The 18,871-nt window shown below is 39.6% G+C and overlaps 1 protein-coding gene across 1 annotated transcript; it reads left to right on the top strand.

The window, feature by feature from the left end:
- Positions 1-2,414: 2,414 nt before the first annotated feature.
- TASL (TLR adaptor interacting with endolysosomal SLC15A4) lies at positions 2,415-18,454 on the top strand. Its single transcript, XM_008508582.2, has 2 exons — positions 2,415-2,657; positions 17,012-18,454. Exon 2 carries the CDS (start codon positions 17,013-17,015, stop codon positions 17,904-17,906), a length of 894 nt encoding a protein of 297 aa, XP_008506804.1. The 5' UTR covers positions 2,415-2,657; position 17,012; the 3' UTR covers positions 17,907-18,454.
- Positions 18,455-18,871: the final 417 nt, after the last annotated feature.

Genomic DNA, 18,871 nt, shown 5'->3' with positions numbered 1-18,871 from the left:
ACTCTGACTGCCCATGGGTCCTGTCCCCATGCTATTCTACTCTCTAAATAAAAGAGCACTACTGCCAGATCTTAAGAGTCTAAGAAATCTTTCTTTCGACTCCTCGGCTCACCGACCCCGCATCAGGAGTACTTGGAGGTCAGCAGAAGGTGGACAGGGTGGAGGAAATCTAGTGAGGATTGGGGGTGAACTAAGTACGGATGATATCATAATGGAAATAGCTTGGAGGAAGTTTTGACACCAGGAGAGGTAACTGAATAATAGAAATAATATCGATTTAGAGGCAGAAATCAAGGCAGAAACTCTTTACCTAACATCCACTAGACTGGTAGAAAATCATATTATAAGATTTCAGCTACAAAAGATGTAATTCTGCTTTATTCTAGTCAGCAAAGAGCAAGCAGTTTAAAGACATTTTCATAAGCTCAGGTCTTATCAAAAAAGAAATGGTAAGCCAACTTGACATAGTGCCAACTTTTTGATCACAGAAAATGTTTTCTGCAAAGGACGATTTTCATAAAACGAGTAACTTAAGAGACAAAATCCAAAGTGAGTATAATATAAATTCTGTATATTATATTTGAATAAAACAATAAAGGTGACTTAACCCAATCTAGAGCAGATGGAATCACCCCATAATGGTTATTGCATGGCACTGCCAGGTGAGCTCTTGCGGAACCCATCAGAAAGTGTTTCTGGAGGTGGATAAGATCCACTCCAGGATATGCTCAGTTTATCTGGTTGTGGCTGAACCCATACTTGAATGAAATAAAACAAGATTTGGCCCTGAAGTTGCTATAACCCATTGTTCACAGCTAAGTTCTCGTTGAGCTACAAAAGCCTGGAGGCATCCCTGGGCCTGACTTTATGGGATTACACTGCAACTGAACTTGGCCTGGGGCAATGAGTCTGCTCATTCTTGTGGTAGCCAGACAAGTCAGACTCAGGACTAATTGAGAAACTGTCTGTATTATGGCTCATACGTGGGAATCTGCCTTTTCAACTGGATCCAAGTAATGTTCCATGAAATAATGCAGGAAATCACAAAAGAGTCTAACAGAAATAAAAATGCCAGTACACTTTTAAAGATAGAACTTTCTAAGATAAGAAATAGATCAAAGGTGAACAAAACAAACCCATTAAACAGAAATGTTCACTTATTCAGGATTTGGAACTTACCTTTGATCAGAATTAGGTAGAAAAAGACAACAAAAGTAGATATTACTTGCGCAGGGTTATTCTTTGTTGGTTTACTTGAAGCAGTCAGGGTAAACCAGCCAGATTATTTTGAGAGCTCTAAAGATTTTTCCGCTTTTGGGCAAGAATACCTGACCCATTCGCAGATAGACTTATCTGTCCACCAGGAAAGACATAGATTACGATACGTTTGGGCTGTAAAATCAAATAAAGTTAAATATGACTTACAAATCCCTGTTTTTAAAATGAAAAAGTAATACATACACATAGTAGAAATTTCAAAAGGGTATGTAGGGTGAAAAGTAAGACTCATTCTCAAAAGGCAATTGCTTTTTTCTAGCTTCTTGCATATCCCTTTAGAAATATTCTTTGCATAAGCAAATATATATGGTGTTTCTTCCATATATATATATATATATATATATATATATATACACACACACAGACGCACACACATTGCTTTAAAATACAAAGTGGAGCATATTATACGTTCTTGCTAAAGAATGTATCTTGGTGATTTTTTCCTATTATTAGACATCAAGCCGCCTCGCTCTAACAACTGCATAGTGTTTTACAATAGGGATATACTCTCATTTATTTAGTCAAATCCTATTTATGAATTTTTTCCCTGTTATTTACTTTCTTAATGCTGCAACAAATATCTTTTCACATGGCTTTGTGCACAGGTACAAATATATCGCACAGATAAATTTAAAGAAATGGAATTGTTGGGTCAAAGGGTAGGAATATTTAAAAATTTGAAAAAAAAACTTTGACAGATACTGGGAAATTGCCCTCTAAAAATGTTTATGTTCTCACCAATAGTGTGTGAGAGTGTCTGTTTCTCCACAACCTGACCCAGTGTATCATCACATTTTTTCCCTTTGTTAATTTGAGAAAGAAAACTATTTTTAGTTGAATTTTTAAAAATTATGAGTACAATTGAGAAATAATGCTTCTTAAAAATTATCGATTGGTGATGAAACTGAGAATTTTCTAACTCAGACGTGACTTTGGCTCTCTTTCGGGACACAGGTCTGAGAGAATTTATTGCTACAGGAGTCAATTTACGTTGATAGAGTTCTTACATAATGTGGAGCAATAAACTATTTTAACAAGAGGCAGTTTCATAGATAGGTTTCATTTTTCGAAAAAGGGGAAGAAACACCATTCTGTAGCTCGATGTGGGTTTGTCAGTTATTGCCTCTCCCCTTCCTGGGACTTCCCACTGCACTTGAGCACAAATCAGACTTGAGCACAAACAACTCTTTTTCCATAGGATCAGTTATAAAAAGAATGGCAGTGCAATGAGCAGCTTAATTTCTTGATCCTATCAGTAAGAGGTAGACTTACGAAAGGCTTGCAAATATTTCTGGAAAAAGCACTGGCTGGCTTATTCACCTCTGTATGGTCAATCACTGTGTTTCTGCAGGACCCAAGAAGCAGATTGGTTAGTGAAGGTAAGAAAAAGGAGCCAATGGGCCCAATAACTTCTAACTTTTCCTGTCATTTGTCTTCTCTCATTTTCTTAGCCCTTTATCATCAGAACTCAGATCCAATCTTTTGCACCTAAAATGCTTTTCTAGTTTACCAAATTAGAGGTGAATGGGAGTTTAAGCAAGCATTCAATGGAGTTGGACAATAAAGAGAAATTAAGTCAAACGCTCCCTTCTCTTACCTCCTCATGTTCCCATTTTGGGCATTTCTAAAATATTTACTTTACCTAAAAATTTTGACTAGTGGTCTAATCAAATATTTGTTGTGTAATTTATTCAGTCCTCGGTCACTAATGGCTACACAAGTTTAGCTTCTGCATTTTTAAAAGAAGACCTAGAAACCTAAGTAGAATTTTGCCAGAACAGCACAACTCTTGAATTCAGTTACAGCTATGGAGTTTTAGAGATGAATGCAATCACAATAAATTCCAATTGGATTTGACTCTCAACTATTCATTCAGCGAGCTTGTAAGTGTTTTTCTGGGTGGCAGGGCATACTCAAAGTGAATGTGATCTACAGTGATGATGCTTTTTGAATTGCCATCTGGGGGATTTGGGGAAAGTCTATTTGCTTGGTATTAAAGACAGTGCATGCACAGGTGGGCTCTTGTTTGAATTATCTTTAGGCTTGGTCAGGCATTCTTTTTCTTGTGCACGTCTATCTGTGCTTGAATATAGACCTTGTTTGGCCAGAATATTCATCCTGATATTTTTAGAAGACTTCTTGCACAAGTCAGTCTAAGAAGATTGTGTTCTGAGTTTGAGAAGCTTCTTGTCGGAGTGGAGATTATTTGAAATTTGTGTAAAAGGTTCATATCATAACAATGATTTGGGGGATATACAAAGGTAGCACACTAGTCCTATTATCTCAGAGCAAAGTGATGTTTTCAAAAGTTATTTCAAGCTACTGAAACATTTCAAATCACATACTTAATGGTTATCTTAGATATATAAGGTATATATATCTTCTAAGCTCTTCACAAACATGACAGAATATAAATTTGCCTTCATTAACTAAATATAGTTATTTCTCCCCAATTTTTGTTTTGTAAAGTTTAAAACCTATAGAAAAATGGAAAGAATAGTACAATGAACATCCATATTTCCAGCATGTAGATTTATCAGTTATAGCATTTTGCTGCATTTACTTTCTCTCTCGCTCGCTATGTCTCTCTCTCTCCATATGTACACATACACACACACACACACAATTTTTTTTCCTGAACTGTTTGAAAGTATATTGTTGATTTTAGGATGTATGTCACCCCCATATTCTTGAGCATGTATCTCCTAAGAAAAAAGAGCAGGCCTCTACACATTATAACGCTAAGGAAGCGTAAAATCAATACAACTCTATTATCTAATATATGATCCATATTCAAATTTCCCCAATTATTTGCATGTTCTTTAGAGAGTTTTTATTTTTTAAATTCAGGATCCAAATCAAGTATCTTGCATTGCATTTGGTTGATATGCCTACAATTAAATAAATGTTAACAGTAACAGACATAATTAACAATATAATTAACAATGATTAATAATCATAACACCAAGGAAATTTAACATTAGTCAATGCTATTATGATCACTTTTCTTATTTTTTTTGCCCTCTCATTTTGTGCCAAAATACTTTTAAATAATTTAAAATAATTTGAAAAAGTGATCATAACCTTTAATTTTTCCATTTGTGAGATGTAAAGACAGAATATGAAGAAAAATCCAAACTATGACAAAAATATATTTACTAATATTTCTGCACCAAAATTTATATTTTCTGAAATAAGGAAATTCACACATCCAGATAAAGCCCTTGGGAGTAGCTGTTACCTTTGGTCATAAGGATCTAAGTAGAACTGAACAGAAAATTATTTACTTGGTGACGTTAATATGGAAAAGAGAGGCCTTTTGACTATGGTTATGTTATCTTAGTCATCAAATGAGACTTTCAGAAATTAATTTGTTACATAAGAATCACTTCATATTTGATAGAAGAAGAGAGAATTTCAAATTACATGTTTTGTAACAGGAATTGAAATATGGATGAGTGATCCTTTAGAGCATCTGTCGGGAAATGTTACAAAAGATGAAATAACAGGGACACAATCCAAGGTATATAGTCAAGTGAATGGTTATTTCCAGCTCTAAAGAACACATGCTTTCATAGATAAAAGTAAGAAAACTGCAGATGCTTTTTTATACAGGGAGATCCTTCCTAAAGAAACCCCTTGTTTGGGGTAAAGTTTTTATATCATTCACTGAAAAAAAAAATCAAAACATGTAATATAGATTTGGTTACATTATCATAACTAGATTCGGAACCAAGTAATATTCGAGTTTTTCAATGATAACCTTTCAGTGGTTTACCTGCAAGTCTCTGAAATCAAGAAGATCTTCAAAAGCATAGATTGGAATTACAGGATCTAGAATTTAGATTAGAGGGGAAATAGAGAGGGGAAGAGATGACAGAATGTTTTGAGGATTTGAGGGTATTAAAAAATAACAACTCTGCTGCATCACCTATGCATAATCTTAACAAGACCGTTTGCTTCCTCCCCAAATTTGAGGCGAAAATAAATTTGCTCCTCTGATTGGAAAATGAAAAACTAATAATACTGTGTTGAAGAACGTCAGTGGAAACAGTTAATCTCGAACATTGCTGGTGAGAGGATAAATTGGCCCAAGCTACATGAAAGGCAACGCGCAATAGCTGTGATCTCGCAGTTCGCTTTCTCCAAATCTGGTCTAAGAAAACATTCATGGGGCATATGCAGCGAGCACACATAGTAAAAAGCAAGGAAAACCTCAAGGTCCGCTATGAGAAATGATTTGCTAGCATAAGATGTGCCTGTAGACGTACTGGTTTGTAACTGTTAAAAGGCAGATCTAGCATAAGCAGACATGCTGACAGATGGGAACCACACTGCACCCCAGCTACGCCCAAGATCTTCCATGGAACAGTAGATAATGTTTCCCTGTCTTTATTTCCGTGAGGTTATATCCCATTGATGCGAAGGCAGCCCCATCCCACTGCTCCCATTTTTGTGAGACCGTGGAGGTCTTCTTTGCATCCTGTCTCAGATGTCTTAGTTCGTATGCATGCAAATTGTCCTTCCAGAGACAGTATCTGTTCTGCCACGTTATCACCCCTAATTCCCCCACTTCTCGCCAATCCCCAATCTTCTCACTTTCCTTTTGCTATTTCCTGTTACTCCTTCATTCAAAGGACTGTCTCTGATTTATTTCACTATTTAAGTTAGCAGCTGGATTTTGCTAAAGTTCCCTGCAATCCTGATACATATATTTGGTTGGGGAGAAAAGAATTCAGAATCTCTTTCTAATTTAGGGACAAGGATTCTGAATGGATGGTCAGGGACACTGAAATGTTGACCTATGAGAAGAGACTTGAATGGTATGGGTGGTGGGATGGGATGGATAGGGAATCAGGGCTCTCAGGACAGAAGAAAAAATGCACAAATGCTGGGATGGGTGTGGGGTTTGGGGGAACTGGGAGTTCAGCCTGGCTTGTGTCCCGAGTCCTGTGGGGAGCAGGCAGAGATGAGAATGGGAAGGCAGATAAGGACCACATACCAGGAGGGCCTAACGTGTATGGACATTATCCTGGAGGTGATGCGGAGCTGATGATATCTAAACAGGGCATCTGTAGTATTAAATTACTCTCTGGTTGTAAAATTAAGGGTGAGAGGATGCTAGGCTATAGCTGTGGGAATGGTTAAGGAAAATGTTCATACGGTTAGATTAAAAAACCAGAGGATAAATGATTTGTCCACCTTAAGACATAAAGCATTGACGCACAACTGGGACATGTGTGTAGCCCTCTGGGTCACCCCTCCAGGGTGGGTACTGGCTGTCTTCCTGGAGCGTTCCTTTTTGTATTTCACTGCACCTTCCTTCCTTTATTTGGCAAGTGGTGTTGTTATTAAATGGAGTCAGGGCCGATACTCTTTTTCTGGAAGGACTAATCGCTCGTCATGACTGTGTGATATTAACTGCTCTCAGCTCTGCAGTCACGTGATATGTTCTAAGAACAGACCACATGCTTTGCAGTTGGTAAACTTGGACTTGAATCTTGCTTCTAGTACTTAGTTGCTCAGTGACTTTGGGAAGGTCATTTGCATATCTGAATCTCGGTTTTCTCATTTGGAAAACCAGGATTATAATAAGATCTAACATGCAGTGTTGTTGGAAGATTAGGGGCAATGTATGGAGAGCACCTGACACAATTGCTAGTATTCTTATGCCCTATCCAACTTATTGCATTAGCTTTTTGCTCTAGATTAAGTATAGGCAAGCCATGGCCCCTGGGTCAAATTGGCCCTCTGTCTGTTTTTGCAGATAAAATTTTATTGGAACACAGCCGCAACCACTTGTTTATGTATTGTCCATGGCTGCTTTGCTGCTGTGATGGCAGAGTTTTTTGTTTTTAATTTTTTTGTTTGAGGAAGATTAGCCCTGAGCTAACTGCTGCCAATCCTCCTCTTTTTGCTGAGGAAGACTGGCCCTGAGCTAACATCCATGCCCAGCTTCCTCTACTTTATATGTGAGACGCCTACCACAGCATGGCTTTTGCCAAGCGGTGCCATGTCTGCATCCGGGATCCAAACTGGTGGACCCCGGGCTGCCGAGAAGTGGAAAGGGTGAACTTAACCGCCGTGCCACCGGGCCGGCCCCTGTGATGGCAGAGTTGAGTCGTTGTAACAGAGACCTAAAATATTAAACATTTAGCCCTTCAGAGAAAAAGTTTGCTGATCCCTAACTTAGGTTTTTCCGAATGCTCCCCCTTCAAAGTTCTTCCTTCTTTACGTTTTCTCTTTGAGTCCATCCTTGTGCTGTTTGGGTGTAAATTAAATGTGTGTCTATGTACAGAGTTATAACAACGATTTTCTGAGAAACTATGTAAATGCTAGTGTAGAAGAAAGAATTTATATTGCAATTTCTTCTAAAATCCAAGTAAATGATTTAACAAGGTGCTGCATGTTAGTCCTTCTAAAGGTGTGAATCTGCACATAAGGGTAATTTTGGTATTCCCCTGCCTGGTAATGATTAATATAGGCTAAATTTGCCTAGAAATCTCATCTGCAAATGTCCTTGGGTGTCTTTTCCTTCACACTTAACCAGTCATGGAGAATTCTAAATATACAAATTCTAAATATATATATATATACAGCTTCTCGATGATGAGAAACAAAAATTCAAATGATAAAATATCTTTTAACAATTGAAGTAATCCTTTAGGTCAAGTTTAGGGTCTCAGATGAGATTGTCTAATAAATGTTAACATTTGTTTGAATTATACCTCTTATAATACCTTTGAAGAGATCAAGTGATGTCTTATAAGAATTTCGCAGATAATCATTGAAATTTATTAAGAAAAAATATCAACAATTAATCAAAATAAATCCAAATAACTTTCTCTATTTCTCTATTTTTTAATTTTAGGATGTCATGTTATAGCACTGTTTTCATTCTAATGGTACATTAAAGGGTTTTTATGAATATAAAATGAGTTAATATATGTATAAATTTTGTTTATAAGTTTTGCCTAATATAACTCTTTAGAACGATCTTTCAAAAGCTGCTTTAGTGTGCTCTCTGCTGCCCTCTGCTGCCAATTTTTCAGAAACGAATTTTGATTCTGAGTAATGGTCACCTAACCCTTTTTATATGGTCATAAACCCATACAATTAAAGTTTGAGGGGACTAGATAATTTAATCCCACAGATGAGAATTTAATTTCATTTACAGATGAGAAATCGAGTCTCTGAGACATTAAGCAACATATGAGCGTGGGCTCTGTTTTCTGACTGCCAGTGTTTGAATGCCTTGTGACTTTGGACGCATTACTTAATTTTGACATCTATAAATCTATAAAATGAGTATAATAATAGTACCTACATCTTAGAGACTTGGCGGGGATCCACTCCTTTAGCACATAAGAAGCCCTTAGGATAATATCTAAGCTGTACCTGGTACTAATGTTAGCTATTTTATAGACTTGTCACTAACTAGATTAAAACCACAGCTAGTGCCAAGGTCAGAACTAGAAATCTGGTCTGATGACTAGCAGGTCAAGAATTTTTTTTACCTTACTGAGTCTGAATACATAACTAAATTTTACCTTCGAATGTGGATTTTAAAGATGTGACCTCTTCCATACGTTTGAAGCTCTTGTCGTTTTTACAAAGCGATGCGATACTGCGGCTGCAGCTGTCACTCATTCCTCCTTGTGCTGTTCAGGGTGGGCTGCCCACAGAAATGATCACAAACATTCACAAGCTCCCAATATAAATTCTGACTGCCCACACTTGGGAGACGATTGCACTGTTCACTGTAAGTAATTTCTCTAATGAGCTCCCTGCCTGAATCTCCAACGCGCAATTAGACACCTGCACTCAGAGTTTATCTCATGTCAGACTCCAGAGGAACTAAACTAAACCCACCAGCTCCCTTTCTGGCTCCTTCCCTGATCTCCCCATTTTGGTCAAAGCTGGTGCCATTTCCCAGCATGCCCAGATTCAGTTACTCTTGGCTTCTCTCTCTCCTTTACTCCAGAGTCCGGGAGTCTTGATCTCTCGTTTTTCCTTCTCTTCCTTTTCTGCTACCTTCCTCCTGGTTCCTGTCCTGATCGCTTCAGGTCAGGATGAATCCAGCAGCCTCCTAACTTGGGTCCTTAACTCCAATCTCGTCCTGCTGAAATTCATCTTGCACTTTACTGATAGATTACATCATGCAGTGAATCAGCTTAGTTACCTTCCAGAGCTGCGCCTTGCCTGCAGGGTAAATTGAATGTCCTCAGCCTTGCACATCCCAACTTACCTCTCTGACCTTCTCTTCCACTCCTCCCTTGTAGGAATCTTTTCCCTCAGCCATAGGTGTACCTATCCCTAAACATTAGGACACATGTTCTGCTTTTCCACCGTTGGAGCTACCACTTTACCGGTCTCCCTTGGGCCTCACACATCAGAATGGTAGGGTTCTTATTCTACTAGAATTAAGGTACCAACAAAGCTCTCAGTCAATGAGAAATAGGGCAAAAGGCCTGTTACTCAAAACAAAATCCTGGCCCCTTTTCCTTCATTGTTGTGAAGAAGTAGAGATTACCCGGAGGACTCATAAACATTATCCACATAAAATGAAAGAAGAATCCACTAGGGCTGATTGTTTAACATGAAAAGAAATAGGATACATAGTGGGAGATTTGGGATATGTCTGAATGGGAACAGAGGGTAATAAAGAGTGAGTTTACAAATTGTGACATTTCAGTAAAGGCCCTTCGGTGGCCATGACTTGGAGAAGTAACACTTGCATCCCACCTAGACTGGTGTCTATTACTGACCCACGTGAGAATGACAACACAGGCCTCTTTGCTTTGGTTGGCCTACTCTCCTCTCGGCAGCGCCGCCCCCCTTTCTCACTGCCTGTTCAAACCCTTCTTGTGCTTCAGGGCCAAATAGAGGTTTACCTTTCCCGCAGTGATCTCTCTCTCTCTTCTTCACTCTTAGACCATGAAGTATCTTTTTTTTAATTGAAGTTATGATAGTTTACAACATTATGAAATTTCAGTTGTACACTATTATTTCTCAGTCATCTTATAGGTATGCCCCTTCACCCCTAGAACATGAAGTATCTTTAACCACAAACTCAGCTGTACAGGAAATGCTACCTTATTTTTTTCCCTTTATTAGCTATTTTAAAAATATTTATTTTTAGTTTTTCTTTTAATTAAGAAAATTAAAGTTGTGTGTACACATAATTTGGATCAAATAATTCTAAGAGATTTGTCCTGAAAAACAGCAACCCCTGCACTCCTTTTTCAGAAGCAACTACTTTTATATTCTTTTACTAATTATTTGCTATTTATCATCATTTTTTTTTTTTTGAGGAAGATTAGCCCTGAGCTAACATCTGCTGCCAATCCTCCTCTTTTTGATCAGGAAGACTGGCCTGGAGCTAACATCCGTGTCCATCTTCCTCTACTTTATATGTGGGACACCTACCACAGCGTGGCTTGACAAGCGGTGCCACGTCCATACCTGGGATCGGAACCGGCAAACCCCCGGCCACCAAAGTGGAACGTGTGCACTTAACCCCTGAGCCACTGGGCCAGCCCCTACCACCATTTCTTTAAGTAGCATGTTTGTGTTGCAACTCTTGGATTTTTCAGTTTGGGGCATTATTTATCCACTTGTCACCACGAAGATAGGGATTTAGTTCTCTTTCCTTTCCTAGCTTTCACCAAGTACGTATACCCTTGTCCTGTTCTTCTCACTGTATGGACTGGCCACCCAGTCTGGACCCAGGCAAATGCCTAACACAATTTTTGTTGATATTATGTTACTACACATGATAAAATATTATCTTTATTTTCTGACTTTATCATCTTGTGGTTATATTTTAAATTTGGTTAGATCAATTTCCAGTGCTTTATATATTACTATGACAATACAAAAGCTATCTACAACTCAGTCATATAATAAACCACAGTTTTTTTGCTGCACAACTTTTTCTTAAATTATAAGTGGGAGTTTACAATTGTCTAGATCTGTGGTGTCCAATATAGTAGCCAAATGTGGCAATTTAAATTAAATTCAATTAAAATTTTAGTCACACTAACCACATTTCAAGTGGAATTGCATGTGGCCATCGGCTATCATATGAGACAGCACAGATGTGGAACATTTTCATCACCACAGAAAATTCTCTGGACTGTACTTTCGTCACCTCAGAGACAATCTAAGAGAACACACTACTGAAACAAAAATAGTTTAAAAAATTTTCCTTGAACCATTCACACAGGCATTCTAGACTTCTCCAAATAGAAACAGAAAAAAATTAAAGGAAGTTCTACATAATCTCTGTTTCATAACAGCGAAACAATAGGTTTCAGAAAAGGGTCCCAACAGTCCCATTTCATTACCAAACTTCTAAAAGCTTATTCTCTTGGTTCACCATCTTTTGATACCGCTTTTCCAGAAAGGAGCACAGAAACGAATTAGCTAATTAGATGTCACTCTAGAATTATTGCTATGACAGTTATCATCTAGTGAACTTTAGATGGCAATTATAATTAGCTGTCTTCAGTATTTTACAATTTTATATTATCACCTTCACTAAGTCCATGCTAATATAGTAGCCATGTGATATTTTAAATTTATTTAAATTAAATAAAATTAAAATTCCGTTTTATTAGCCACATTTGAAGTACTTAATAGCCACATGTGGCTATTGGTTAATATTTTGGACAGCACATATATAAATCATTCCATCAGCCCAGAAAGTTCCGTTGGACAGTGCTGGTCTAGGTTTCTCACTTGCTTAGCTTTTCCTAATTCACCCCCAAAATCCATAGCCAATTATATAAATCTTATATAAGATGGTCAGACTTATTGTCTTCAGTTTCATTTTTATCTCCTGAAGCCTTCCGATCTCTTCTAACCAGCCACATTGCCTTTTGAGCCTGTCACACAGCTTTCATCCTGGAATGTCCTTTCACTTTCATCATGGGCAGGACTCACTCTTTCTGGGCTTAGGACAAAAAATAGGGACCCTCAGTCTACAGCCCATCCATCTTCTCTTCCTAGTCCTGGCTACCCCTCAACCTCAGCCCAGACATCCAGTTTCTGTCCACAGCCCTAACAAAAAGCTGCCCCGTCATCACCTAGTGGGCATGGGTGTGAGTGCATACCCGGTCCGTGAGTCAGCCCTAGTCATGATGGGTTTGGCGAAGAGCCTGTGCAAACTCTGAGATGGGGTCTGGGCGAGTTGAGTGGGGAATTCTGAGCTCCTGAGTAGCAGGAGTGTGGTTAGAAGGTGATCTAGAGGTTGGGTGGGCTCCATCATGTCGGTCTCCGGGACTTCTCACCTTGTTGGGAGGGGCACAACTCAAGGAGGGATGTGGCGCAGGGGCTCAGGCTAACCCAGTCTGAGAGCTCCTTTGTCTCTCCCTGTGCTAGATTTCCTGTTTCCTTATCCCTTTTCCCTTTACTGATTTACTTACTCCTTTCAATGGAGCGTATCTTCCACTGACTTCCTGAGAAAGCTGCCTGGAAGATGAGTTGAGACTTGTGACCTAAAAACATCTCTATTCTACCCTCATACTTGATTGATAACTTGGTCAAATTCTAGGTTGAAATAATTTTTGTTCAAAATTTTTTAGACTTTGTTGTATGGTCTTGTTTCTCATGTTGCTGTTAATAAGTCTGAAGATTCTGGTTCTTGGTCTTTTTTTTTTTTCTGACTTTTTTCTCTCTGGAAACTTACGGTATTTTCTCTGTGTCCCACGTGTTCCACCACTCCACAATAACGAAAGCAGATGGAGGTCTGTTTTCTCCCAGTGTTTTGGGAACTCATATCCCTCAGTTCTGAGAACTATTCTTGAAGTCTTTCAATTTCTCCCCATTTTCTCTGTCCTCTTTCTGAACCTTCTATTATTCAGAGAATGGATCTCCTGGACTGGTTTTCTAATTTTACCTCTTCTCCACTATTTTCCATCTTGTGTTTTTGTTCTCCTTCAAAATGGGAGTTTGCCTCAACTTTACCTTCCAATCCTTCTATTGAGTTTTAAAATTCTCGATCACTTTTAATTTCCAAGAGCTTCAGAATGCTTTTTTATAGCATCGCATTCTTAATTCAAAATTGTGGTATTATCCCTCTCTCCTTGAGAATATTCAAGGTAGTTTCCCCACCATCCCACCGCCACCCAGTTTGTTTCTTCTAGGTGGCTATTTTGGTTTCTCTCGGAGCTTTCTTCAGATGTTTCAAAATTCTACTCATATTTAAGAATGGGAATCCAAAAACCTTGATGGGCTCTGTTGATTGTGAGCTTGAATGAAGGGTGATTTGGTTGCCCCATTTAGCTGGGGAACCTCTGATGTCAATTGCTCTTCTTTTTTTTTTTTTTTGAGAAAGATTAGCCCTGAGCTACCTGCTGCCAATCCTCCTCTTTTTGCTAAGGAAGACTGACCCTGAGCTAACATCCATGCCCATCTTCCTCTACTTTATATATGGGACGCCTACCACAGCATGGTGTGCCAAGCAGTGCCATGTCCGCACCCGGGATCCGAACCAGCGAACCCCAGGCTGCCGAAAAGGGGAACGTACGCACTTAACCGCTGCGCCACCGGGCCAGCCCCTCAATTGCTCCGCTTCTCAGACTAGTTGGGTTCCCCAGAACAGTCTTCCCAATATCCTGCCTGGAAGGTGGATGCCCCTCTGCCAGCATTCTGATAGCTGACTAAGGGGAGAGGTCACAGATCTCAGCATCCAACATGCATGTTTATTTAATCTATCTATTATCGGTTCAATAGTCCTACCCTCAACTGATATCCCATAGTTCAGAGACCCTATGTTTTATTCTTCAGAGAATAAATCTCAAATTTTCCTTTGGGGTTGAAGATGCGAGACAGTCACCTGGCTGTGTGGAATGAACGAGAGGATCTGGGTTTCTGACTGCCTTTTAGATAGACTGTCAATCAATCTTTCTTATTTTAGATATACCCTCTTTACCCTACTCCCAAAGGGTAGATGGTGCCACCAAGTCCTGAACATTTAGGGGAATTTAAATCAGACTGGCTCTTGGATTTTCCCACGGCTCTTGTAGGAGCCAGCTTCCTCAGGTCTCCTGTCATTAGCCCTCAGCTTCCTGCTTTCCAGCTTTTAAAACGTTATTGGTCTTGTCTCTTCTCTTGTTCTCCCTTTTTAGTGGATTATACCTTTTAAAAAATCATTTACTGTTCTTTTAGTCAAGTTTTTTGGGGGGGGGGGAGAAAAAAATACATGCATATGCCTAACCTGCTATTTTTCCTGGGTGTCTTTGCTTTTCTCTACTCAATTTGGTCTCTCTTTTGAGCTCACATTCTCCTGAGTAATCACTGTCAATCAGGATTTCCTTAGTCACTTCAGGGCTCCCTCCTCCTTGGGTTTGCTTCTAAGCACCAGCTTGCTTACAGAGAGCCGTAGGGCCAGCTGGGGATGTGGGGGTTGGGGGCATCTTTGATTGCCATCATGTCGTCACACTGGCATCCATGGTACCTCTCATTATTCGCTTGGCCCCTGGTTACTAGTCTACAGAGACCATGTCTGTAGTCTTCCCTCCTAAATCTAGGTCTTTTCTAGGTTTGCAGGCTCTAGGCAGCACGCTGGTGTGAGAGCAGACTTGAGGCAGCCTCAGGCCTGTGCACCCAGGCAATCCACGTGGCTGGCTCTCCTGCTACTCCCGCACCATGACGCACAGGAGAGAATTCCGTGAGACTTCCTGCTTCCTCAGATTCTACCTGGGAGGTAGAGCCTACACCTCTTCTTTTCTTGGCTCCCCAAACCTATCTGGAGCCACACTGTTTCCCTTCACAGGAGATTCCAGTCACTGAGTCTATTGTTGATGCATAAATATTAGGCCTTAAGTCCTTCAGGGTTTGGGGCTCTGAAGTTTAAAAGCTCAGGTTATGATATTTCAAAAGCCATTTCTTTGAAACTATGATTTCTGCCAAGAGTTTCTGAAGTCTATTTAGAAACTCAAAAGCCAGGAGTCGCATTTTGGGTATGGTTTTCCACAATGATATTCTGAGGCCTTGAAGGCGGAAGGCCCAGTTGCAGCCTGGGTGTGGTGGAGTGGGAGGGTCGTAAAGTAACTGCATCACTATCCAGCCTTTACGATAAACTCTTTGGCTCTGTTAATTATCTTCTCATGTATGGAAGATTTGTCTTTTCACCTGGAAGTTCAATTTGTTGAGGGTAGAACAACACTTAGAAAAATTTTGTTCAGGAAACATTTTCTTTATCCTTTTAAGTGTGTTCAGCATACAAGAATTATGTCACAGATCTGTTGAAGACCTTTAACTTTGTATCTTTATGGTACATGACACTCCCTGGAATATAGTAAACATTTAAGTAATTGATAAATTTGCCGAACATATCTTTGAATAGTTCCAAAAGAGAAAACAAACAATGAAAATATTACCCTTATACAGTTAAAACAATTATACGAATTATATTTATAATATTACCCTTATACAATGAAAAATTTACTTGGGAAATAACTATATGAATATAAAAGAGATGCTAAAATTTAAAAAGACCCTTACGTATGATTAAAACAATCCTTTTCTCATTTGGCTTTTCAGTTTCAAGCTCAAGTTGACGGGTCTGTTTTAGAAGCGCAGGCCTCAAGGCCAAAGAGGATCAGTTTTCCTTGCTGTTGTCTGTTGCCTCAGTGCCAGGAATACCAGTGTGTTCCTTTTTTAGAAAATGTAGCTGCTGGTTTCTAGACTATTCTAGCCAATCCCTACTCCAGTGACAACTGCTGAGGGAGGGGACGGTAGGCAGGTATAGCAAAAGAGCAAGGTCAGAAAAGCTCCCTGGTAACTAGGGTAGAGGTAAACACCTCATCTGGGTGCAAAGACACGTCCAGGACATAGTCTGAGGAGTGGGCGGGATAAAGCAAGAAACTTGTCCTGGGCCGCCAAGGTAGGCAAGGCCTCATGGTCCTTCATGATGGGTTGATAGTGAATTAATTTCATACCATGCCATTGTTGTCAGTTAGTTAATTCAAGCTAACAAATATCTTTTGAGTCTCTCCTAAATGCAAACAATTGTGCTAGCTCCCAGGGCTAAAATACAAAGATGAGTAAGATACAGCTCTTATTTTCAGTAGACTTTGCCACAAATTTCCTCATAATTTTTTTTTTTTCATAACCCACTAGCTATGTCGCTTCCCCAATTTGCAGCTTCTAAATCACTTTTCATTTCCTCTGGGGCAGAATGCAAATGCCCATGGCTGACTCACCAGGCCCTTCATGATCCAAATCCAGCTTATTTTCCCAGCCTCTTCTGCTTATGCTCAGCTTCTTAGTATATGGCCGTGCCACCATATTCTCTCCTAACTCTGTGCTAATGGCTGGAACTCCTACTTACTCTTCACAATTTAGCTGAAATGTCACCTACTGTGTGACATATCCCGTGACTTCTCCCCCTTTGCCCCAGGCTGTGTTAAGGGCTCCTCTTCTGTACTCCTTTGTGTCTATCACCATTATAACCCTCAATGATATGATGTTGGATTAGTTTGTATCCAGTTTACTTTTTCCCATAGTGGAAACTTCTTAAAGGATGGAACTCTATCCTAGTCATCTTTATATCTCCAGCACATGCCATAGTCCTGGTCTACAGCAGGCACAGAATTAGTAATGGCTTGCTGAATGAATGAAATGACTTCATTTATTGTCCTTTACTTTTTTGATATATCAACACTCAACTTTTAAAATTCCAATCTTAATTTTCCCCATTGCTATTCCACAACTCTCTTTCCAGAATGCTGTCAGAAGGGTATCTCAGTGGACTGGCCTACCGGAACGACATCCACTGGAGTTGTGCATCTTATAATGAGCAGGTGGCTGAGGAAAGGCAAGAGGAGACGAAATCTGCTACTCTTTCCTATTCTTCCGTGGATGAGACACAAGTCAGAAGTCTCTACGTGAGCTGCAAATCCTCTGGCAAGTTTATTTCTTCAGTGCATTCAAGAGAGAGCCAACACAGCAGAAATCAGAGAATCACAGTGCTGCAGACAAACCCCAATCCTGTGTTCGAAAGCCCAAATTTGGCCGCAGTCGAAATATGTAGAGATCCCAGCAGAGAGACCTACTTGGTTCCACCTTCCTGCAAAAGTATTTGCAAGAATTACAATGACTTACATATTGCAGGCGGCCAGGTGATGGCCATTAATTCCGTGACAACAGATTTTCCTTCCGAGAGCAGTTTTGAATATGGCCCATTGCTGAAATCGTCTGAGATTCCTCTGCCCATGGAGGATTCCATTTCCACCCACCCCAGTGACTTTCCCCTAAGACCTATCCAGCGGTATTCATCCTACTGGAGAATAACCAGCATCAAAGAGAAAAGCAGCCTGCAAATGCAGAAGCCTATTTCTAATGCTGTGCTGAATGAGTACCTGGAGCAGAAGGTGGTGGAGTTATATAAACAGTACATTATGGACACTGTGTTTCATGACAGTTCTCCTACCCAGATTCTCGCATCTGAACTCATCATGACAAGCGTGGACCAAATCAGTCTCCAAGTCTCTAGAGAGAAGAACCTGGAGACCTCAAAAGCCAGAGATATAGTCATTAACCGGCTACTACAGTTGGTGTCAACTGAAATCAGCACTCCTAGTCTCCATATTTCTCAGTATAGCAATGTGAATCCATAGACAGGATGCTTCCATTTCTCTTTCTCAACTACTCAAACCTAAAGCAAGACTTTGTTCATTTATTTTGAGAATGTGCAGGAGGGGGTTGTTAAGGGGAGTCAAGAGCTAGAGACGTAAATGTCGGCTGGAAGCCAGGTATGCTTGAAGAGGAAATCTCACAATATTACACATGATGAAGGAATGTGGGTAGACGAGCTATAAAGAATGATTTCAAAGACAGGGTTGTATAGCAACAAAGCAAAGATAAAAATGATCGCAAAAGAAAAGGTATAGTTTATTTAAGGGAGTTTAGAAATCGAGAAGGAAGACAAGCCAAATAAGACAATGACACACCATGGCAAAACTAAAAAGCTGAAAGGTTTCAGGGTAAAGAGTTAAGAATATACTTGTTACTCAAATAAATTCCTCCAAGCTGTTTCTACTGCTATAATTGGGTAGAGAGATAGGCTTGAACAGTTTTCAAAATGTTTATATCTCTTTTCTCTATTCTGTATCAGATCATTCAAAAATAGATTCTTTATAAACATTAAAACTATAGCAAATTACAATTGTGGTTTTTTGTGTGTGTGTATGAGGAAGATTGGCCCTGAGCTAACATCTGTTGCCAACCTTCCTCTTTTTGCTTGAGGAAGATTGTCACTGAGCAAACATCTGTGCCAATCTTCCTCTATTTTGTGTGGGACGCCACATCAAGTGTGGCTTGATGAGCCGTGCTAGGTCCACACCCAGGATCCAAACCCTTGAACCCCGGGCCACTGAAGCGGAGCGTGTGAACTTAACCACTAGGCCCCCAAGCCGGCCTCACGATTGTTTTTATTTTGAGTGATTACTTAGCTAAGGCCACAAAACAGCCACTCAAATTTCCTAATTCTGTTTACTAGTGGAGATGAAGTTTTCTAAATGGGAAATACCATAGTGAACATTCAACTATTTAGTTTTATTTTGCTGCATATGATTTTCTGGGT

The sequence above is a fragment of the Equus przewalskii genome, chromosome X (assembly GCF_037783145.1).
Source record: "Equus przewalskii isolate Varuska chromosome X, EquPr2, whole genome shotgun sequence".
NCBI classification, from domain to species: domain Eukaryota; kingdom Metazoa; phylum Chordata; class Mammalia; order Perissodactyla; family Equidae; genus Equus; species Equus przewalskii.
This window is presented reverse-complemented; position numbering and strand designations above follow the sequence as displayed.